Source organism: Neolamprologus multifasciatus, chromosome 7 (genome assembly GCF_963576455.1).
Source record: "Neolamprologus multifasciatus chromosome 7, fNeoMul1.2, whole genome shotgun sequence".
NCBI lineage: Eukaryota > Metazoa > Chordata > Actinopteri > Cichliformes > Cichlidae > Neolamprologus > Neolamprologus multifasciatus.
Window position 1 is genome coordinate 38257666 of NC_140445.1, and position 25250 is coordinate 38282915.

The 25250-nt window shown below is 39.7% G+C and overlaps 1 protein-coding gene and 1 pseudogene across 1 annotated transcript; one reads left to right on the forward strand and one right to left on the reverse strand.

Moving 5' to 3' along the window:
• Positions 1-365: 365 nt before the first annotated feature.
• On the reverse strand, positions 366-5581 carry LOC146514794 (uncharacterized; annotated as a pseudogene).
• Positions 5582-12041: 6460 nt separating this feature from the next.
• Positions 12042-24584, forward strand: wdr36 (WD repeat domain 36). Its single transcript, XM_085168079.1, has 22 exons — positions 12042-12335; positions 13108-13135; positions 13228-13328; positions 13651-13768; positions 13861-13993; positions 14419-14473; positions 14567-14699; positions 14799-14974; positions 20307-20427; positions 20579-20644; positions 20929-21018; positions 21100-21242; positions 21329-21446; positions 21960-22125; positions 22227-22335; positions 22417-22496; positions 22587-22694; positions 22817-23048; positions 23436-23555; positions 23666-23747; positions 24105-24292; positions 24386-24584. The coding sequence occupies exons 1-22, from the start codon at positions 12189-12191 to the stop codon at positions 24533-24535; spliced, it is 2664 nt and encodes an 887-aa protein (XP_085024205.1). The 5' UTR covers positions 12042-12188; the 3' UTR covers positions 24536-24584.
• The last annotated feature ends 666 nt before the right edge of the window (positions 24585-25250 follow it).

The following is a 25250-nucleotide window of genomic DNA, read 5'->3' on the forward strand; positions in this document are numbered from 1 at the left end:
TAAAATAAAAAATCTCTTCCTTCCTGGTTCCATCGATTAAGGAAATGCTCAAGTAACTATGTAACACGTACGTAATCCAATTCCATAACACAGTGTGATGGGAAATCAGCTGTGTTTTTCTGTCCATTTTATTTCGAATCTGGCGCGAACCGGTGAACCAGTCCCTGAATCAGTCACGTGGTACGGACTGCCCGCGAGGCCTCGAACGTCACTGCATACGTAATCAAAGCAAGCCTCGATACGCGCTTCACAGACACGCCCCCGAGATTACCCGACACACGATTCGACGCTTCGACACACAGGACACATCACTACTTCTCAGGTGCTCTGACATCTTGAAGAGTGACTCCTCTGAGATGCTCAGACTCATGGCTTCTGCAGAGAAATAGGTGAGAATAAACTCATGATATCAAACTAAGTAGGTAGGAGAGAGAGAGAGGCTGGAAGGACTCACATTGTAGGATTTCTGCCTGTTAAAGAAGCAGCACAAACTTAATTTGGAACTTAATGCAAAGCTTTGAACGATTGATTAGTTTTCTGCAGATCTGTGTTTATTCCTGATGTATGAAGCACAGCACTGAGTGCAGTTTTTATCGACTGATCAGTGGTTTTAACTGAAGGATGAGCATTTGGTGGCGATGGAGTGACCGTGTGAGGGGATGATGGGACTTTGCTTTGCACATGCTTTGTTTGTTAAATGGGGATTTTTACATCCAGATCTGTTGAGCTTTGTAGATATGAAAAAGTTGGACCAACAGTAATCTGGGATTTGATATTTCTTATTTGCTAATTTGATTAATTATTACTTCTAATTTGCATTAACCTAAGGTAAATTTCAAATGTAAAGATGTTTTAAACATTGTTCTAGTTTCTTCTCTGCTGCTTTTGGCGTGGACACTTTGTGATCACATACTTGTAATGGTTATATCTCCACTCCACCATTTTTGCACATGAACTAATGTCAGCTGATTGTAGACGAATGTGCAGGAAAACAAGACATTTATTTTTTGTTGTTGTTGTGTAGATAACTGAAGGCCATTTGTAATGCAAATAATGGCATAATTGTGATTATAATGCAATCAGTGAGTTTAATAGAACATTACATTAATGACAAACAGAAAAAATGTAATGTGATTACAGTAACTTTACACTCAGCAAAAATCAGTAAACGCAGAGTTTCTTCATGTTCTGCATCTCTGCACCTGAACTATGTGTGTGTGCTTTTTGCCAACTACATCAAAGTCTTACATTCAGGACATGTTCAGACAAGAATCACTGCTGTGTGAAAACAAGTTTTCACATCTGTGCATTTAACTTTTCAAAACTGGAGGTATTGGCTTTGTTTTGTTTTTTTTTATTGTATTTTATTCTATGTTAGTCTAGTGCATTTAACACATTCTATCACTGCAATACTTTCTTATATCTACTGGACTAAGCTTAAAAATACATAATTGTTATTTCAGATTTATGCACCATGTGGTTTAAAAGCTTTCAGCACAAATTTCTCAGGAATTTATAGATAAAGATAAATTCTTAGCACAAATATCAGTCTGCATTCAGTGAGAAACATTTGTTGCTTTCTTAGGGAGACATAAGAAATTCTGTCAGAATGTGATTGATTTGTCATTAAAATACACCCTTTCTTTTAATCATTTATGCTGAATAGAGTTAATACACCTGCACTGAAATTAAAGCTTTACTAAAGTCACAGGACCAATAATATTTCTATTAAAGTTGTTGTCCTCATATGGGTTAAAGTATAGTTGTTGATATGAAGTTCAAGTCTAGTAAAGTAAAAATCTAAGAGGAACAATTTGATGTTAAGCTCCTTTACTTTACTATCTAGGCCTTTATTGTGAAACACTTCCAGGAACATAATGTGAATAAATGTAATCCATGAGGTCGAATAGAGATTATCTCTGGGTGACAACATTTACTTATTTTACCAGAGAAGAAGAGAAAGAGACAAACTTCATATAGAGGAAGATGAATATTAGAAGAAATAAACCCTCTAAATAACAAAAAGGTCTTGAAACTGTGGAGGTTAATGAATTTAAAGGTTCATTAACCTGTACTAATGATGAAGGTCTTTCATCAGGAGGGACACACACACAGTCTCACACTGGATCTGTTTTTACTGCTTTCACTTATCATACAGATTTTAATTTGTAGACTACAGTTTGGTCTCTTCCAGTCCGTGATGTGTTTGATTCACCTACAGTCACCCTGTAAAAACAATATGTTTCTGCTTGTGTCCGCAGAGTCTAACTGACCAGAGTTTGATTCACAATCCAAAGCAAAAGGTCAGAGGTCAAGCTGCTCATCAGACTGTCCAGAGGAAAACTAGTCAACAAGTTTTTAGTTTGAAGGAAACTTCACAAAATGTCCTTGGCTCCCAAAAAAAGAGGAAGCAAAGACCTGCCTCCTAGTTTGTCTGACTTCATGGGCAAACGTGTTAACGATGCATCTTACATCCAGCAGTTTGACAGCAGAAATCCAACACTGGGAGAAAGTTTAAGAATGTTCTTGAGGATGTCTAAAGATGTAAATGAAATACAGAAGGCCACAGATGTACAAAGGACAGCAGGAGGACTGGGGGAGCAGGAGGCCGTTCATTCACTGGAGGACTGACTTCAGCTTTTGGATTTTAGCTGCTGTTGCAGGTGGAAGTGCTGTTGTGTAGGAGTTCTAACTACAAAAATATAAGTGCTGAATGTGACCAATCAGCTACTAGCTCTCATTGCTGGAATCTTCAGAGTCACTCCTGAAAAGCATAAAAAGGTATGATGTTGCCATCTAAGTCAGCTGAACAGAGTCAAATGAGACAAAGAACAAACTCAGAAATTTTTCCTACAATTAAAAAGAATGAAAATAAAACCCCTTCCTGTTCCTCCACCCTGTGAGCCTGTACTGTTCACACTAACTAAGAAATGAAGTATGTGAATAAAGGATCATCAGACTGTGAACTGGACTGTATGACGTGTTCCCTTAAAGTCATTTAAAAAGCAAACAGAGGATAGTCATGCTCTGTAGAAATATATTATGAACCAGAGTGGAAACTTTACAGTGACAATGGAAATTTGGAGAAATATGACTGGAAAATAAACCAGGGGAACTCTAATCTCTAATCACATCTCAGTCAGAGGAGACACCCGACTGGCCTGAGGACTGCCACTGCTTCCCTTGTACAGCTTCTTGATTCCTCAGAAGGAACATTTCAGAGCCCAACATAAAGATATTCAATAATCTGACTCAAGGAGACTGAAAAGTGTTTTATTATTGGTTGTAATAGCTGTGTTCCACCACAGGGTGCAGCTGTGTATAGTAAAGCACATTTCCAGTTTTCCTTAAAGTTTCTGTTCCATGTGGTATCATCTCTAGTGATTACCTGTTTCTGTTATCTGGCTTAATAAATGGCATGCCCTTGGTTAGAGTACAGCTTTGTCTCCTGTAGTCTGCAGCTGCAGATTGTGGGTTGCAGATAGAGAATAATTTCAGTTCTGGGATTTTATTTAATCTGATTAAACAGATTTTTAGGTGAAATAAATCTTTTTAAATCCTTAAAGCTGGATATAGATGTGTTTTTAAATTTTGTAAGAGTGTTTTATTCTAAGGTTTATTATAATGTCTTAGTTAAAGTTAATAGTTTATTATTAAATTACATAAATTACTGACATCTGCGAAGTTCAGCTACATGCTTAGCTTTTGGCTTTCAGAGATGGACATAAAAGACTGTAAAGCGTTAAATTTAGGGTTTGTTGGTTTTTTTTTATTGAGGAGTCAGAACAGAATATAGAGAAATTGAACAAATCAAGTCCAACGTGAAAGAATCCAAATGTTTCCACTCGGTCTGAGTCATCAGAAATATTTCAAGCAGTCATTCAGAGCATGAACACACATGAAGAATCCAAGGTATCAATCAGGTGAAAGAAGATCAGATTTCAGGACTGGACTTTTCTCTTTTTCCCATATGCTGTTAGTTTGTCAAAAATGTTTGGCCCTGATTTGTTTGCTTCAGCCACTCTCTTTTTCATCTCCTCCAGTTTAATGACTTTCTCTGAGTCTCCTTCACCCTCCTCCTCCTTAATCTTCTCAATCAGTAAGTCCAAGTTATCAAGAGTGGACGCTGAATCAGTTTTCAGAGCGATCTGCTCCAGTCTGACAAGATGCTGGTAGGACTCATCCAGTAACTGTGACTTCTCTGCTGTTAGTTTGTTCATTTCCTCTTCAAGATTTTCAAAAAGACTTTGCTTGTTCTGACCTTTAGTTTTATTAATTTCATATTTGTTTTTCATGTCTTCATTGGTCTTCTTAACGTACCTTTTCTTGGTCTCATAGATCCACTTTTCTTTCACATGAGCTGATACAGGACACTTCCTGGTACATGCAGTGCAGCGGCCATTTTTCATGACCTCACAGCTTCCAGCAGACCAGGCCACTGTGCATCCAGGATGGTGACAGTTCTCCTCACAGACTGTACAGCACACAGCTCCTTCATAAAAACCTAAGCCCCACCACCCACCATCAATGGATTTTTTGTCTTTGTAGTACTCTGGAACTTCTACAGTAAACTTTTCATTATTCTCCATCTCCTTTCTATGTAGTTTCAGAGCTTCTTTTGTCTCTGTGATTTCTTTCTGTTTTTCCTCCGTGAACTTGATTCTCTCCTGCAGGTTTTGGATGCATGCTTTCAGTCTGATTTGTGAATTCAACACTTCGACCGTTGTCTTCAGTTTCTGAGGAGGAGTTTTTTCCAGGAAGACTTTGAATTGATTCATTCCCCTCTCTGTCACTCTCCATGCTGTGTCCAAACCAAACTCATTATCCTCTGTTATTGCTGTGTTCAAGCAGTTATTAAACAGCAAGTGAGCAGGCTGGTTCTTCTCATTTATGGCACATTTAATGTTTGCTGCTTGAAGAGCCTCAAGAACTGCATTCCATCTGAGTGTGTGATCAGAGCTTCGATGTTTTTCTCCACATCTTTTCCAAACAGAGACATCACTGAATCAAAGATGTACTTCTGTCGGTCACTCACTCGATTCAAAGCTGCCTTCATCACCAGACCCATTGCATGAACTTCATGAACTCCATCCTCTGCTCGAAATAATTCAAATAACCTTGTAATGACGATGTCATCTTTTTCAGTCCCTCTGGTGTCTCCATATCCAGGAGTATCGATGATGGTCAGAGAGTAGGGCAGAGTTTTATCTTCAAAACCAAAGATCTCGTACACAATCACATCTGAAGTCTGACTTTCTGCCTGACTTCTCTTCTCATCCTCTACGATCTGAAACCAGACTTTATCGTCACACTTCACTCCCATGGTGTAGTTGAACATAGAGTTGATCAGAGTAGATTTTCCTGCTCCTGTTTCACCCACAAGTAAGATGGTTTTATTTGCCTTGTTCATGTTTTTTTCACCGACAGTCTTTCTAGTCAGAGAACCGATCTTAGTTTCCTTTGGTCTCAGCTGGTAGACAGCAGGAGGTCCTGAACGGATCTGAACACTTTTGGAGATGATGTCTTTGTATTTGGGGGAGATGTTACTGATCCTAAAAGCAAAAGTAAAACATTCCTTATTTCACATTTACACTTTTAATAGATAATATCAGTAACATTTCTATCTGCATTCAGAGTCCAAGATTATGGAGATTCCATTTTGAGTCTTTGTTTACCACTAAAGTTTAAAACTTAGCATTTTATATTTTAATGGTTCATAGACGTTGTTCTAATCCCTAAAATTAACAGATACCTGGAGTATTTTTTTCCTGGCTTCTAAAGTACAAACTAACTATTTTACCAAGAACGAGGATCTATAAGAGGAGAGCTGCCATGAACAGGTGTGGCTGTTGATTGTACTTAACTACAAGGCTGCGAGTGTGTTGCATCATCAAAGGTTAGTGTAATCAGCATCTGGATGTAGGCAGTTAGAGTTAAATTAGTTTCTGAATCACCTCCAAGGGTAATACTCTGTTTGTAACTAGAATCTAACAACTCCCGATGAGTGTCTCTGTCAGGGTTCTTCTGAAAACACAATGATCAAGTTGTTCCGTACGTAGACCCGACTGCTCAGCTGATTTTACATCAGGACTTATCTCACCTACTCCTGCTCGTATCCAGTATAAGAAACAGTCAGAACTAAAACAAGGCTTTTATGATTACATTAATGTACTAAGATCATGTTCAATGGACAAAATAATCTCTTTACAAAATGTGTTCAGAGTTTGTTTGAAATTAAAGTTACAGCATGAACTTAGACAAAAAGGTTTTTAAAACAGGAGAATAAATAGTAATAAAGATTTATATTATTAAATGTGACGTGGAATAAAGAATATGTTGTTTACTACATAAATAAATAATAATTTAAAAGTAAGGAAATACATATAAAGCATATCAAGCATATCATTAAATATTTGTTTATTTATTTATCCTTAATCACAGTTTTTCATTTGTTTGTGGTGAAATCTACGCATGAATATCACAAGAAGAAACAAACCTTAATGAACCTCAGTCTGTTAACTGTCAGAAATATGACTCAGGGATGGACCAAAGTTAATAAAATGCAGGAGTGGAAAGAAGTGGAAGTGGATAATAAAGTCGGCCAGCAGCCTGAGCCTCAGACTGAGGGGAGTGTTTTCTGTTTGCTGATGTTTTCTTTAGTCAGTGTATTTCACCTGCCAGAGCCACTGCAAAGAAGTGATTATGGTCCTAATTAAAAACAGTGTAACACAGTTTTTACTTCTCTCTGAAAACATTGTGACGGTGAATGGGTGCAAGCAATAATATCTACATTATTGCTGGTACTATGCGAGCTCTGAAACTCTTCTGGATGAATCCTGCACTCCACCAGAGCTGCAGAGATCTCTGTTACTCTGACATTAGAGATAAATATACTGCTTAACAGATTTATTAGACCACCAAACAGCACAAGGTTTATGCCACAGCTGCTCTAAATTAAAAGTATTGCTAATTATGTACGAGCTCTTTTATCAAAATGACATTTTTATTGCTAAAATGCATTTGTGTTATTAAGTGTTTTACACAGAGGCAGAAAAAATAGTAAAGCATGTTATTATATTTTCATTAAAATGCCAGATTGCAGTTATTTAGTTGCAGAACCCTGGAGAACAGATCCTGAAGACAAAGAAATTACAAAGGGGTGGCTGTAGCTCAGGAGGTAGAGCAGGAAGGTGATCGGAAGGTTGGTGGCTTGATCCCTGGCTTTCTCTAGTCTGTATGACAAATATTCTTGGGCATGATATTAACCCCAAGTTGCTCTCCGATGGATCCATCTGATCTGTTTGTGAATTGTAATAAGCACTTAAAAGCATAGAGGACAGTCCTGGTGTGAATGGGTGAATATGGCATTATGTATAGAGCGCTTTGAGTAGCAGAGGGTAGAAAAGCGCTATATAAGAATAATTCCTTTCTTGAACAGAAAAACTTCATTTTAGTGGTTGAATTTTGCACTTGATTAATTTCTGAAATGATAAATTTGTTTGATATTCCTGTTCAAAATAGTAAAATGCTGAGAACTCACTAAAAAGCAGAGTCCACATTAAAACATTTCATGAAGCTGAACGGCCTTTTTGTTTTTATGACAGCTGGTCTAATGAATTTGCAAAGCACTGCATATCATCTACCTCTGAAAATCAGTGGAATTCAAAATTCACTAGAGCATAAAGAAGGGATAGAAACTGTGTGTGTATAAGAGAGAGGACACCATCATAAACATGAAGCTGGAGTAAAATCTTAACTGTTCGGTGTCATACTTACGTTGCCATGTTGATGAATGAGATCTACACAGTCAGGTCACAGTCGGCTCTCTAGTTTACAAAAACAGATATATACTATTTTTTCTGCTTCTGTGTAAAACAGTTAATAACATAAAGAAGAACAGAATTCACCTGCTTGTTGCATACAATGCTACTACTGCACATTCACCTAATGTATATAATATATAATGTTCTTCTTCTCTCCCCCTTTTGCACAAGTCGAGGTGCGGGTCAGGTTATATTTCACTGCTAGTTCTACTTGTATAATGTGCATGTGACGAATAAAGAATCTTGAATCTTGAATATATGAATTGAAATATGCAGATTTTTAAATAGGTTAAAACATTTGCGAGATTTTAATGGCATGAATCTGCATAACAGAACGATGTACCTGCTGCCTTATTGGTAAATCTGCGCTGTCACATTCATTCATGATTGGAATTAAATTAGGAGAATAAATGAAATTAGGCTTTTCTTGTCTTTCTCAATTAAATAATCTCTCTCTTTAATTCATCACTAATTTAATCTCCTGAGACTAACATTTGAAAAGATCTTACCTGTGCTGTTAGTGTCAGGAGGCCCTCTGATTCTCAGGAAGCAGAAAGAGTAGAGGACTGAGAATTCAACCTTTTTATATGCTCAGAGCCATCCTATTGAAAATGAAAGTGAGTCTAGAAATGTTGTTACACCTAACTAACAGCTGCACAGTTATTGTATTAGAAGTGAAAGAACAGTGGGGAACCCCCACCCACCAAACGTGAACACACACCTAAAAATGTTGTTTTACTAAACTTTGCAGACAGACGGTTATTTTTCTTTTGCATGTTCATTGTAAATGTTGTCAAATGTTCAGTTTCTTTGCCTTAAGTCAGAGTAACAGGGTCTGATTAAAATGATAAGTGAATTCAATTACACTTTTAAAAAGCCATTTTAGTCTAACAGCCACTTAGATGAATTGCTGAGGCCACTGTATTAAACATCTGTGTGAATAGCAAAAAATATTATGGTGTTTTATGTTTTCCAGTTAGGTTGCACAGGGCTGTGGTTTAGATCTTCAGTGGATGAGAGTTAATACAGCTGCCACTGCTCCTCGTCTATCTCCTGATCAGTTAGTTCCCTTGATATCTTTCCTCTATTAGATTTAACAGGAAATCAGATTATAGACAGTGGAGGGATTTTTCACTGTGAAGGCTGCTGGTTGTCTCTGGGTTGGTGACTTGTTAGTGAGAGGTGGTGCTGCAGGAAGTACTCTGATCCTGGCTTACAGTCAAAGTATTGAGCCCACTCTGTAGCAGTCCTCCATAGCACACAGTGGTGTTTTGTGGAGCTTATCTGTTTAATTAAAAATCTATAGAGAACGACTCATTTCATAGTGTAAACTTTACATGCTTTATCCAACACACAGTCTTTGCTGAATCACCTGCTAATTTTATTCACAGTGTTCATTTACTGGGATTTGCTAGCTTAGCTTGTAGCCAAGTGACTACCAGCATGGCTTCTCCTCATGTAAGTGAAGTTATTCCCCCCCCCAAATCCAACAAAAGTGGTGTCACATGTTTGTGCTACGTTTGTGCTGGTTTGTGCTGCAAAAATTGTCATTTGTGCTGCTTCTGTTTCAAAGATATTAATGAAAATGTAAAGGTCAAAAGGTCAACCAGCTCCCCCACATTACCCAAATTTAAAAAACAATTGATGTCAAACATTTGTGCTATGTTTGTGCTGTTTTTGTAAGCTGTTTGATGCTCCAACCTGAGGCCTGTTGGAGCTAACTGGTCAACAGAATCTTTAATTCAGGTCCGACTGATATGCACCAACTGGCAGGCTCCTTTTATTAATGATTTTAAAACAGAAGCAGCACAAACGACAATGTTAGCAGCACAAACCAGCACAAACGTAGCACAGTTGATTGACACCAATTCTGTTTGATTTCATTAATGTGTGTGTGTGTGGGGGGGGGGGGGGGTGACCTTGGATGACCTCTAGAAACTTTAGTTAATATTTTGAAAATGATAGCGGCACAAATGAAAATTTTTGCAAATGTTTGACATAATTTCTTTTTTAATTTGGTTAATGTGGGGGGGCTGTTTGACCTTTTGACCTTTACATGTTCATTAATATCTTTACAAGAGAAACAGCACAAATTACAATTTTTGGAGCACAAACCAGCAAATCCACTTTTGTTGGGTATGAAGAATTTGGGGGGGGGGGGGGGGGGGGCAACTTCACTCACATCGTCTTCCACCTGCTCCTCCTGCGCTTTTTTGCTTAGTGTGTCAAATTTTTCGTTAGTATGCTTTAGTCTCCATGAGTCCGGTTATTGATTATCTGCATCTGGACACATCAGATCAGACATTTCACCTCATTTCATTTCTGTATTTTATGTATATAAGTTTAGATTAGTTATTTATAGTTGGTTTACACAGCGTTGTGTGTATGTATGTGTATGTATGTGTAATGTGTGTATATAGACACGTGTGTGTGTGTGTGTGTGTGTGTGTGTGTGTGTGTGTGTGTGTGTGTGTGTGTGTGTGTGTGTGTGTGTGATTTACATTGCTGTGCTTGAAAGCCACCATCTACCGGAACCAAATTCCCTGTATGTGTCTGCATATATACTTGGCCAATAAACACGATTCTGATTCTGATAAAGGGAGTCCTCCTGCTCTGTGTGACACTGATGGGATAATCTGTGAGGGTTTTTCTCTTGTCTGTAACGTCTGTCCTCCTCTGGGCCAGAAACCAGCGTTGGCCCTCCATGTCCAGTCTCCTTCTTACATCATTAAACAATAATGATGTCATCATGTATTAAACTGTTTACCAGCTCCTGGTATTTATCAAACCTGTATCTCAAAGCTGCTCTGCTTCCTTACCCACTCTGCTCCTCATCTCCTCCAGTGTCTCGACCATCTCTGTCTCCCTTCTGATTTATTCTTCTCAAACTTCTTCACATGTTTTATTGTCTTCTGAACTTGTAGGGTGTATTCCACATAGAACTGGCTGTCTTACACACGAGCATCTGCAGAAGACTTGTTGATACAAATTGTGCATTTTCCACTTTTGATTTTCTCACAGTCCCTAGGGTTCTTTGCCTTTTTGCATGGCTTGTGACAGTTCTCCTCATGCTTAGTGCACCAGGTAACTCCATAACGTTAACTCAAATCTGCATACTCAAATATTTTTGTATCTTTGTAGAACTTAGCTTCAGGTCCTGTATAGGTTGATTGTTCCCCATGTTCCTTCAGAGCTTCTTGATCCTGTTCGATTTCTGCCTGTGTCCCTCAAGCCAGGTTGATTCTGTCTTTTAGGGTTCGGGTGCTGGCAGTGCACTAAGAAATTTGGAGATCAGTCTATAGTTAACCAAGACAACTGGATTACAGCCAACTTAAAACTTAATACCAATTTATCAAATTTAGTATTAAAGCATTAAGTCTTGTTTGATCAGTGTTGTAATTTAAGAATGGGACCTGTGCTGCTTATGTGTTCAAACTGTTATCTATTTAAATAGTTATAACCTGTTACTCTAATGTAAATAACAAAGTCATAATAAAAGTCATCAGTTATACTTTCATGTGCCAGCAGGTTCTTATCAGTCAGTCTGAATAGCTCAACATAATATTATTATTGTAATTTTGACCTCCAGATCAGAGGTCAAATGTGACTTTTATTTTCTTCATGTCAATGACACACACCACACATGTAAAAAATTATAGTTCCCAGGTTAAAAGTCTTTTGTCTGTTTTCTACCAATTAATGATTAAGTTGATTCATTTGGTTTATGTTGTCCTGGTAACCTGGATAAGTGACACAAAGTGGAAGGATGAAAGCAAACATGGTTGAAACACTGATGTCACCTCCAAAATGGACCCAGAATAAAACCTGCCTCACACAGAGAAAAAAATATCAATCAGATTATTTCAAAGAATAAATTAAATGTTTTTAATTAAATGCTACATTTTAATATGAATTGACTTCACTCAGGAGAAATGAGTATACATCTAGATTAGATATAACTCAAAAATGAAACCAGTTCAGTTTCTAATGCGTCTCAGCTCTAATGTAAGATCATCCCATTATGCAGAGAACTGTTTTCTGTATTGTTTAAATCTGAAGCTCCTTCACAGTTTGAGCTCCTTCGGCATAAAACCAGGAAAACCAGGCAGAATATTCCAAAGTTTTATTTCTCATCCTGTTCCGACTCTGCGCTCACGGTTCTGTCCTGTTTCCGTCCAGCAGGTGGCGGCACTGAGCCGTAGCGGAACCTTGCTGAGCCGGCGGGATGTGTTTCCTGCCGGACTTGATTCCTCGTGGCTCCTTCGTGTGTGTTTTCTCTGCTGCTCCTCGCGGTGCCTGTTGTTTACCTGTGTCTCCCTGTCTATTCGGTGCTCTCTCAGGTGTGCTGTTCTCTGGTGAGCCGACATGCCGGCCGGCGGCAGCTCTTTGTTCTCCGGTTTCCGGGTCCTGGGACTTTATTCCAACCACGTGCCGCACGCGCTCCGGTACCACTCGAAGCACCGGGAGTTCTATGTGGTGACGGCGGTCGGCCGGAGCTTCCACACGTTCAACGTAAGAACAGCCGCACGTGCTCACACACACAGTCTCACACTCAGTGTAAACCTGACTAAGACCGCCTGCAGGAGGGGGAAAGGCCGAGACTTTATAACCGCTTATAAACACACACGGAGTTACAGTGGCTTTACTTTAGGTTATGACGTTATGTCCACTCACCGCCCACTTTATTAGGCGCACTTTGCTGGTACCGGGTTGGGCCTCCTGCTTTAAAATAGTTTGGTCCATGTTGACATGACGTCATCACTCAGCTGCTGCAGATGTGTCAGCTGCATCCATGATACAGATGTCTCAGCACGTCCCAAAGGTGCTCTATTGGATTAAGATCTGGTGACTCTGGAGCTTACTAGAGTGCCGTGAATGCACTGGCATGTTCAAGAAACCAGCTTGGTATTAAATGAGCTTCATAACCATGTTCATCAGAAGATGTTGATCCTCATCTGAGCGTCTGAGCTCCCTCTGTTTATACTCCTTACTGATCTATGCTCTGATTGGTGGATTGCTGGTAAGTTTTTTAAAGTGCACCTGCAACCTGAACACATTTGTAAGACCCAGGTTTAATCAGGGTGGTGATATGATAATCTTGTTATGACTGAGACATACAAAGAGGATCAGCGATGAAGGTTTTATCAGGAGTATTGTTTTATTTGCGGATTTCTGATCAGTTTCCTGTGTGGAGTCCATCCTGAGCACCTGTTACTCTGAAAATAACCTGAATGCTGTGGCTGATATCTGTTGATTATTGATGATCTGTATTGGTCTCCTGCAGGTGAACAGGTTGGGGATCGTTGCTGTCAGTGAGTACTTAGATTTTTATTTTATTTTATTTCTCTCTGATTGGCTGCTCTGTTGTGATGTACTGTAATGAAATTGTGATGTTGCTGTCCAGGTAACAGCCTACCAGATGAAATCACCTGTTTGGCAGCCGACAGGATGTTGGTGTTCGCCGCCACCGGGCGGCTCATCAGCGCCTATGCCAGGAACAAAGAGGTACCAAAACTGTAACCAAACATTATCTTTTTTTTTTTTTTTTAATTTTAAATTCTGACTTTTACTTCTTTTTTTTTAGTTAAACAAATTATTTAATTTTCAAACATAAAAACAATAAAAATATTTATAATGTTTGGTGCTTTTGCTTTTCTGAAATTCAAATTATAAAACAAAATATTCAATGTTATTTAAATAACTAATTAAAAAATCAGTTTTATTTCTATTTGAATAATTTTTTTTCTTTATGGTCAGATAAATTTAAATTTAATAATAAAAACGAGCAGAAAATAAAAAATGAACCAGTAGTTTGCTCTCCGTACAGGTGGTGATGCATTACAACGGTCATGAACAGGAAGTGCGCCTGCTGCTGCCTCTGGGTGATCAGCTGATCTCTGCTGACAGTGGCGGTGATGTCATCGTGTGGGATGTCCAGAGTGGGGGTGAGTCTGAAGTGGTGTGGCTTGCCCTGCACTCACCTGCTGTAGCATACATGTGCTCTTACCCATCATGCCTCACTCTCTCTGCCTCTCAGAGGTGTACCTGCGGCTGCACTTTGACCCAGCAACCTTTGACGTATCGGCCATGATGCACCCGAGCACCTACCTGAACAAGGTGCTCCTGGGGAGCTCCCAGGGTGCACTGCAGCTCTGGAACATCAAGACCAGGTGAGGGTGTAGCGCTCGACTCTGAACACTGACAGAAACTCACATTCAGAAATTCCCAGAGAGTCTGTCTGATTTTAGGTTTCCTTCCATGTCTCTGTGATGGTTGCTGTGTAAAACATGCAAACTGCATACAAACACCAATGACACACCTACCATCAGCATGTTCAAAGGAGCCTCGACTGTCTCAGCTTGTGGGCCTTAGTCTCTTACAAAAGTATCTTCTGCTGCAGCATGCTGTCAAAAATTAATTATTTTAAAATCTTAAACATTTTTTATTCTTTTATAAAAAGTGACACACGTACATGTGTTTTAAATAAATATTTAAATTGTTGATGTTAATACTGTAAGCTACATGTGTATCCATATTCCTGCGTCAGTGTTAATGTTAAAGTGATGAGGTGTTAATAAAGTTGTTTGATCCTCAGTAAGCTGCTCTTCACGTTCGCTGGCTGGTCGGCAGGAGTCACAGTTCTGCAGCAGGTCAGGAACTTCACAGACTTTTATTGTTGGAAGTAAATACACACCTGATTCTTTTATTTTGAAAGATTTGTAAATGAACACTTAACTTTCCAGAGTCCTGCGGTGGATGTGGTTGGTGTTGGCACCGCAACAGGTCGCATCATTATTCACAACATCCGACTGGACGAGACATTGATGAGCTTCACACAGGACTGGGGACCAATCACATCGCTCTCTTTCAGAACAGGTACAGGTACGGGCATGATGATGTCATGCCCGTGGCGCTCGTTGCCCTTGGCTCCGTCTCTCTTCACGTATTCACCATATCTTTACCTCTGTCTGTCAGACGGCCCTCCCATTGTGGCGTCCGGCAGTCCTCAGGGCCACATTGCATTCTGGGATTTAGAACGTCGCCAGCTCGTCACTCAGCACAGACACGCCCACAGAACGTCCATCGCCGGGGCAACGTTCCTGCAAGGAGAGCCGATATTGGTTACCAACGGCGCCGACAACGCCATCAAGGTAAAAAACAAAACAAGCGAGAGAGATTTATGAAAACCCTTTGATAACTTTCTAATGTTTAACTTTATTTTTAAATATTAAAGAAAAATTAAAAAAACACAATCCCATTAACAAACAAACAAACAATTTTAGATGTGGTGCTTAAAAGTGCTTGAAAGTGTAACTGTATTTCATTCACCACAAACAACTGATTGAATAGTTTTCTTATCAGATAGAAAAATAAAATGAGTCGCAAAATGTAAAAGCAAAATTTCCCCACCTGGGCTGCCTTGCGTCTGTTTCAATGTGTGACCCCCGCCCCTCCCTCGGTCAGTCGGGGATGAGTGCGCTAACATACCTGCAGGTTGCTGTTTTAATGAGTGTTTGATGGAAAACGACAGTCGCATGATAGGTGAGTTCTAGTAAATAATTTTCCAGTACGCGTACGGTACACATGCTATTTTTTAAAATTATGATTATTATTTTGCTGTCAAACTCACTGGAGAAATGATTGAAATGAACTGAGTGTGATGCAGTATGGCAGCGCTATTATGGAATATGCTGTGAACTTAGCTAACATTACTTAGCAGCAATGTTCCCTCTAATTTTTCATGTCTGAGCGAACACACAAACTCCTTGAGCGATCCCTTGGACCACTGTGAGCGACATCAGACGTGTGCACTGTGGTCACGGCAGCCTCGAATCCATCCAAGTTACATGGTTTATTACAATAATCAAATTACATCATTTACATTCATGTTAGACTACTTTTAATTAACTGCTTTAGCCCACTTACAATGAAAATTTTAAAAAATCTTGTTCATGACCTGTGTAGGATGTTAACACTATTGGAAGTAAAAATAACTTGAACTCCAATTTTGAAAACACAACTTTTTTTTTTTTTTTATATATATAAAGCTCTGACTGGTATTATGAGTCTGTGGTCTGGGAGAGAGTCCTGTAACTCTGTCTGCAAAATACAGTATATAATGACCAATGCTGGGCAATTAATTATATAGTTACTTCTTCAAAAAAGTTACTGAGTTTTGCAAACAACAAAGTTTTTTGCAGCTGTTTACCTAAAAATGCTGCCAAGGCGTTTTGTGCCACTCCAAAAATAATTTCTGTCCACTATGAGATGAAGGAGAACAACAGCCTGATACCTGCAGGCCTGACAACAGGAGATGTATCACTGCTGTAACACCTGTAACATTCAGCAGTCACCTCATTGTTCTGACACACAACAAAACTATTGACTACACTAAACACTAACTACACAAGATTTGCGCTAAACATCGCAAATCTCTCACATCTCAAAACCGCCATCACTCCTAAAACTTCCTCCCGTTTCTTAACAACGAAATGCCATGTTTTGATTGGTCGACATGGTACATTTTTCGACCAGTGGGAAAGGGTGGGGTGTTTTGGTTTCGTCTTTGCTCACAGGCGGAGAGGGCTTTTGAACGTTTTCCTTATAAAACGCCGTTCTTACCATTTCTTCCTGCACTAAATATAAACAGCGATAGTATTCAGGAAGGAAACCAAACATTGCATATATTTTTATCATAACTCTGGTTTTACGTGGCCGATCAACACAATTTAAAAACCGTCAATTGTTCGTCTGTCCTGCTCACATCTCCAATGGTTGTACACGTTGTCATTAACGTGGCTTCACTCCTCATCAGCCGCTTTGCTCGCTAAAACACCGGTGTCGGCACATAAGGACGCTGTCATAGCCTGTCAGCGACGTTGATTAGCTGCGTATATACGAATGTGAATCGCGTGATTGGCTGGACTATGGGATAAGGTGGCATCGTTCTAATCCCATACTGGAGCAGCCAGTCACTCACTGACTAACACTGCAAAACAGAATTGTTAACGTATTTACTTTAATTTCAATTCAGGTTAGATTTTTTTTTTTGTGTGCGCAACGCAGATTTTTTCTGCGCAGAGACCGTGCCAGCAGTGCGCAAATGCGCACGCACGCAGCTTAGAGGGAATATTGCTTAGCAGTAATATGAGTTAATTTACTCAAGTGAAAGCTTTAAACATTAGCCCGATACATAACTAGCTAACTTAAGGCTTTCTGATCAACCCTCTGGGGTCGACGGACCCAGAGTCTCCATTTCAACTTGGGTCGAACATGCGGACTTCAAACTATATACCAGTGTTTAAACTGTGTTGATAGGCCACGTAAAACCGATGTGTTTTGAATAAAACAGTGGCGTTTACTCTGGGAGGAAACGGTATAAACGGCGTTTTCTAAGGAGGGTGCTAGCAAACACGTTTGCTTGTGAGTGAAAAAAGAAAAAACACTTCTTCCCTCTTGGTGGAAAAATGTACCATGTCGACCAATCAAAAAAGGTTATGGCAACATGTGACATCTGGTTGTTTGGGAAGAGAGGGAAGTGAGAGAGCACGAGTGAGCGAAAAAGAGAGAGAGAGTTTTGATACGTGAGAGATTTGTGACGTTTGCCGTGCTTGGAGTCTCAAGTTAGTGTGTTGTCTTGTGTAGTTAGTGTGTAGTTGTTGTTTTGTTTTGTGTGTCAGTTCTACTAGTGAACATCACAGTTGCTGCCTTAAAGCCAGCAAAGGCAGATTGCAGTGTAAACACTGAGTGACACACCTGCTGTCAGACCTGCAGGTTTGTCCCTGTGCTGTTCTCATCTGTGTTATAGTGGACACAAACTATTTTTTGAAGTTGCATAAATAATTTGTGTGCTTTCTTATTTGATGCAGAACACCGGATTGTTCTGTAAATAGTTTTAAATGGTTATATGAATAACGTCTAAGCCTTGGCTGCATTTTTAGGTAGATAGTACCATATAACTTTGTTGTTTGCAAAACTTGTGCATATTTTTAAAAAATGTACAATTTGAATTTGCTTTACAAGTTATGAAAAATGATTCCTTAAACATGCTTGTGGTTTTTACAGTCAAAAATATCACTTTCTACTCGTATTTTAAATTATGTCTGAATTTAGATAAATTGTGCTGACACATTATGTCAAAACGAGAAAATAACAGATTGGCAGGATAAACAGTTTTTAAAGGTAAAATATAGAGGCCAAATCAAAAGTAGTCAAAAATGGCCAGTTATACCCTGGACCCCAGAGGGTTAAAGGCTAAAAGCAAAGTTGTCACCAAGTACTGTTTATATTTGTGTGTATTGCTGCAGCTTTTTTGAATATTAACTTGGTGCCTTTGGGTGAAATAATGGTAATATGAGGGACTGATCCATATGGTCACAAAGAATAGCCACTTGTTTCTGTGCTAGCAAAGTTCCCCGGCTTTCATTTAAAATGTGTTTATCGTCAGCACCGACACATTAAACTACTTAAACATTATAAATGTCTTCACGCTCACACTGAGGCCTGTGGGGCACTATCAGCCACTGAGACAGTTCACACATTTATGTGTTTTTGTATATGAATATTTCATACTTTAAGGCTGCCTGTTTATTTAAGGGAGATACAAAATACACTGGAATTGTACATAATAATATCATGGATGATAAATTAAATAGATTTTAAGTAGATGCTTGTGCATTCTTAAAGTCGTATATGTTGAATTGAACTATGTTGAACTATGTTTGTTCAAAGCCTCCCAGTCAGTGCTGTTCTCCATGCCTGTCTGACTGTACATGATGTTATTAGCACAAATTCATCATCATGATTTGTTCACATTTTCTTAATTTTTAAGTGAAATGTGCATTTTGAGTTTATACACTGTGTGTATAAGGTGACCGCTTCCTTTTGCAGTATTTTTGTGTGGTGCTTTTTTTCTTTTTTTACGGGGAGTGGGGGGATGTGCTTGAAAAGCTTGAAAAGGGACGTTGAAAGTGCTTAAAAAGTGCTTGAATTTGATCCTGAAAAAGGCGTATGAACCCTGAATAAAGTGATTCAATTTAAAAACAACAAAAATACAACTTTTAAAATTAACTACATATAACTAAATAATAACTAAATATAACTAAAATCAGAGACTACAATGAATAACCCTCTGGGGTCCAGGGTATAATTGGCCATTTTTGGCTACTTTTGATTTTATCTCTATATTTCACCTTTAAAAACTGTTCATCTTGCCTTGTTTGGTATCATTATTTTCAACACAACCTCAAATTAGGGGATTGTAGAGTTATTTTTTTATTTTGACATACTGTATTAACACAGTTGATCTAAATTGAGACAAAAACATAAAATCCAAGTAGAAAAAAGTTATAATTTTTACTGTAAAAGCCACAAACATGTTTAACTTGAAATGCAAATACAAACTGTATATTGCACAAGTTTTGCAAACAACAAAGTTATATGGTACTATTTAACTAAAAATGCAGCCGAGGCCTTTGTTTTTTTTTTAAATAACCATTTAAAACTATTTAAGGAGCAATCGGGTGTTTTGCATCAAATAAGAAGGCACACAAATTGTTTACTCTAAAAAATAGTTTCTAGAGGAGAACACCACAGGCATAAACCCTGCAGGTCTGCCAGCAGGAGGTACATCAGCCCTCCTGTTTTTTAGCTGGAGACAGTTAACAATACATTCTGCCTTTGGTGGCTTTTTTGCACCAACTGTGACATTGAGCAGTATAACTGACACACAAAACAAAACAATGACTACACCACACACTAACTACAGCCTCCAAACACGCTAAATGTCACAAATCTCTCACGTATCAAAACACACACTCTCTCTCTCTCTCTCTCTCTCTCTCTCTCTCTCTCTCTCTCTCTCTCTCTCTCTCTCTCTCTCTCTCTCTCTCTCTCTCTCTCTCTCTCTCACCAGTGTCGCTCCTAAAACTTCCCCCTCTTCCTAAACAACCAAATGTCACATGTTGCCATAGAATTTTTTTGATTGGTTGACATGGTACACTTTAACACCAATAAGGGGGAGGGGTGTTTTTTCTTTTTTACTCCCAAGCGGAGAGTGTTTGCTAGCGCTGTCCATAGAAAACACTGTTTTTACCCTTTTTTCCCGCTGTAAACACCACTGTTTGAAAAAAACATTGCTTGTATTTTTTATGATAACTCTAGTTTTATGTGGCCTATCAACACGATTTAAAAACTGGTATATAGTTTGAAGTCTGTGCATTCGACACAAGTTGAAACGGAGACTCTGGGTCACTGCATCTTGACCAGAGGGTTAAAACCAGAGATCAATAAACAAAAAAAGAAGTATAAACAAGAACTGCAGTAATAATAAAAACAAAGCAAAAAAAAACTCCCAACCAAAGTCAGACATTGAGGAAAATATAAAAAATAACTTATATTATAAAGAAAATAATGAAAAGCAACATTCTCAATTAAATAATTACAACAAAATATAAAACAGTAAAAAACCTTTTCCCCCTTCAGGTGTGGATTTTTGATCAGGAAGGAGGCGGAGCCAGACTGTTAAGGATCCGTCAGGGACACAGCGCCCCGCCCACCACCATTCATCACCATGGCAATGACGGAAAAAACATCCTAAGTGCAGGTAAGATCAGATGATAGTATACATATTTCTATATTTATTGTGCCATTTTTATTTTTTCTGTCCTCCTGTTTTGAACCCGCTGTTTATATTTTCTGATATTTTTTTAACTTCTTTATATTTATGTTTTGTGTTGCTTTTGCCCGCCCTGCAGGTCAGGATGGGACACTGCAGTCTTTCTCCACCGTCCACGAGCGCTTCAACAAGAACCTGGGTCATGGTAAGCTCAGCCCTCCCATCAGACTCTGTTCAAAAAATGTGACATTTTAGAGTTGCTTTCTCAGACTCTGTGTGTCTGTCGGCAGCCGCTTGATAACAATAACACAAAAATGATGACACAGAAAACTGAACTCTTACTGTTCAACCTATTTCCTTTATTGGTTAAGAACATCCTCCTGACTTCACCCACTGCAGTTTCATGTTGGACACTAAATGCTGCTGCTTTAATAAAAATCTTTGAAAATTTTTTTTTAATTGAGTATGGTTTACATTTATTTCTTTTAGGCTCTGTTAACAAAAAAAAGGAAAAGAAGAAGAAGAAAGGACTGACGTATGAGGAACTGCGACTTCCTGCCATCACAGCGTTCTCCTCCTGTGAGCACTATGACAAGCTGTGCAGAAGTCCATACACAAAACGTTCCATTAAAGCTGACACTGTCCTTTTTCTGTTCACAGCTGTCACTCGTCAGTCAGACTGGGACGGCATCGTCGCATGTCACCGTGATCGCCTAGCAACAACCACATGGAACTACCAGAGGTGCACGATGGGAGCGCACCATCTGCAACCACCAGGCTCACGAAGGGGTGCCATCGCTACGGTAATAGCATCTTTAAACCTGTGTTTCTCTAAGCTCCTCTCCTGGATGGCTCTGAGGGTCACATGACTTCCTGTTTCTGCTCCCAGGCTGTTGACATCACTTCCTGTGGTAACTTTGTTGTAATTGGGTCATCTTGTGGCCGCGTGGACGTCTACAACCTGCAGTCCGGACTGCATCGGGGTTGCTACGGTGACAATGAGAAAGGTGTGTCTTTTTTTCCTGTGATTGCAGCACTGTCTCATTTTATTAACCCAAAGCCCCCGGTAACTGCAGTTTAATCTGTCATGCTATCGAGCCTTTTATGCAAATATGAACATGTATACACAGAAATCTTAGAATCTCAGCTAAATGCTCATATAAATCATTTCTACAACTACCAAACACAGCAAAAACAAGCGATGATTAAAAGAGCAGTTGCGTATTTGCTAAAAAGTCCACTAAGCACAAACAATGGAGCCCCAAACCAACCCCACTTCATGTAACACGGTAAGCAATGCTCGTTAGCTCTCAGAGACCTCCGTCAATAATTGCACAACGCCTGAATAGTGCTGTCATTTTTCACTTTTTGGCTTCAGAAGCATAAATCTTTGCACATAAGATGTTTATATGTTGATTAATGATTTTCTGGATTAAGATGTGAACTTGGGTGTCATTTTCGAGCAGGAAGCTCAGAAAGCCCTGTAGTAACATGTTAACCCCGATGTCTTGCTCCTCCAGCTCACAATGGTGTGGTGCGAGGCATCGCCACGGATACCCTGAACCAGCTGACCCTTACCACAGGCTCTGATTGGCTGCTGAAATTCTGGCGCTTCAAATCAAAGAAGCTGGAAGAAGAGATGAAACTAAACGCTGCGCCGGCTAGCATGAAGCTGCACAGGGAAAGGTAGCTAGGAGCTAGCATGATGCTAATAAACTGCATGATTAGCTGCAGTGAATGCTAACAATTAGCGTTCCCTAACACTGCTCACTCTGTTTCTCTGTTAGTGGGATGCTAGCATTAGCACTGGATGACTTCACTCTGGTGGTTGTCGACATAGAAACCAGAAGAGTCGTTAGGAAATTTGCAGGTCACCACGGCAACATCAACGACATGGTGGGTTGGATGAAGGTGTTAGCATACATACACTACGTCACACAGTATGCTAACAGGAAGCTAAATGTTTTTATTCCTCAGACATTCAGCCCTGATGGCCGATGGCTGGTTACTGTGGCAATGGACTGTACCATCCGTGCCTGGGACCTCCCCTCTGGAAGGTAAGACTCTGAAAATTTTAATGAATGACTGCGACAACTAATCAGAGATATTAGCTGATCATCAGATCCATCATTTTCTTCTATCCTCAGTCTAGTCGACTGTTTCCTGGTTGCCACGGCGCCAGTGAGTGTGTCGTTATCCCCGACAGGTGACTTCCTCGCAACAGCTCACGTTGACAGTCTGGGCCTCTACCTCTGGTATGAACTAATCACAATGCAGCCTTTGCTACAGCAACCAATCAGGGGCTTTTTTTCTTATTCACAATTGGTCACATGAAAGTCCATTATCAGCCAGTCACAGTGCAGTTGTCCTCCTTTAGGACCAATAAGAGCCTGTGTGGGCCTGTGGGGCTCCGCCCCCTCCCAGCTGACTACCAACCAGTTGTGGAGACTTTACCGGGCGTCACGGTGGAGGAGACAGAACAGGAGGTGAATTCTGAGGAGGAGGAGGATGTCTATCAGTCAGCTGAACAACTGGGGGCGGAGCTTGTAACTTTGTCTCTGCTGCCAGAGTCTCGGTGGAAGAGTCTGCTGCACCTTGATGAAATCAAGGTGAGGAACTGTCACTTTATTAGGAACACTGTGAGCAGCTGTGGTCCTTGATTTCAAAATCATTTTAGTGGGGAGGACAAAATATAAGAACCAGTGATAGCAGTTAAAACTTGAAGTGAAATGATCACTTTTTCACTTCGGTTGTTGCCAAAAATAAAAACAACATCATCATATGTTTTGTTTTTTTCATGTTCAGTCTGCTTCCTTTTAAAACCTCCCTGCAGCACATACTGTTGATTCTTCCACATACCAGCTTCACCTGGGAGTGTGATGAGTCAGCTCATGAACAGATTAATTCTTTACATGATCACAAATCAGCTGATGCTCTCTAAGGATTGAGTACTGATCATGTAACAACCTCTCACCTGTGTGATTTGGTGTTTGTAGAAAAGGAATAAACCCATGGCGGCCCCTGCTGCTCCAGCTGCTGCTCCCTTCTTCCTGCCGACAGTTCCTGGACTCACTCCTCGATTTGCGACACAAACACAAACCGAGCACGAAACACAGGTAACATATGCCTGGGACCCGCTCACATCGGGACACGAGTATGTTTTAGTCCAAACTGAGGATGTGCACTTTAATCATGTGTAAATAAAGTCGTGTTTCCTGTGTCTCAGTCTAAGGTGCTGAACTGGGGCGTGCTCTCTCAGAGGTCAGAGTTCATCTGCACTCTGGAGTCAGCTCTGACCACGGGATCATGTGAGTTGGGACAGGATTGGCTCACCTTCATGCTTTTATTTTTTAATACTAAAATCTAAAGCTGGTATTTAATCGGAATTTCAAAATAAAAGCTGCTTACTGAGCTGACAGAAAAACAAAATTAATGATAAAGAAAGAAAACAGCTTAATTTTTTTTATACCTGAGGAGAGTCTGTAATGACAGTATCTGAATCAAATGTCCAGTGATTGATTAAGATGTTTTTGTGGTTTTTAGTCCATATCTGATATTGTCCGTAACATTATACTTTTGTATTTTATCAGAGTATAAATAGATGGTTTTCATCAAAGTTTGAAACACAAACCTGAGTTCTGATCAGAGATCAATACTCTCTGCAGCTGTTCAGCCGCTGCGTCTCCTGAAGGATTGTGGGCCAGCGGCACTCTCTGTTGAGCTCAACTCTCTGGCTCCAGAGGGGGGTGGAGCCAGAGAGCTCCTGCTAGTGTTCATTCAGATGATTGACAGCATGTTGGCCAGTGGGCGGGACTTTGACCTGGCCCACGCTTACCTGGCGCTCTTCCTGAAGGTTAGCCAATCAGAACACACTCGTCAACTGTGCCGTCTTTTATTGTGGAAGTCTCTTCACGATTTCCTGCTAACTTTTTTTTTTTTTTTTTAGCTCCATCTTCGCTCTTTATCACAGGACGCCACCGCCATGGAAGCTTTGAACCACCTCTTGTTCCAGTTGGAGAAAGGTTGGGCGGAGCTACAAGCATCATTTGACCAATCGTTATGTCTGCTTTCATACGCAAAGAGCGCCCTGCTGTGACACACATACATACACTTTTTGTATTCTAATAAATTTGTTTTGGATTCTTCTTCTGTGTTTTTATTTCAACCATTCAATGAATCTTCTTAATGAAAGATTTCAGTGCTAATGTGCTTTTCTTCATCACTTTCCTAAGGCATGATCTCAATGGCAACATCTCAAGCTGAAGGAGAATAAATGAGAAGTTTGGTGTTTGAACTACACAGTGGATGTCTGCCTTATATTAAAAACTACAATATCCAGAAATTGGACTACAAAATGCATACCTTACTTCACTCAAATGTTTTTACTGAGATGTTTGAGCAGTTTTTATAAACGTGACATTCAGAGTTCAGTTGTGGGTTTATCAGCCGTTCAGGAAATAAAAAACACCATTAATGAACATCTTTGTGATCTGAGTCTGTCTCATGAACATTTCTGTGGATTATGAGTTGGTATCATGTCCTATTGCGAATAGTATGTAATAATAGAATAGAATAAAAATGGTAAATGGCCTGTATTTGTATAGCGCTTTACTTAGTCCCTAAGGACCCCAAAGCGCTTTACACACCCAGTCATCCACCCATTCACACACACATTCACACACTAATGATGGCAAACTACATTGTAGCCACAGCTGCCCTTGGGTGCACTGACAGAGGCGAAGCTGCTGGACACTGGCGCCACCAAGCCCTCTGACCACCACCAGTAGGCAACGGGACAAGTGTCTTTCCCA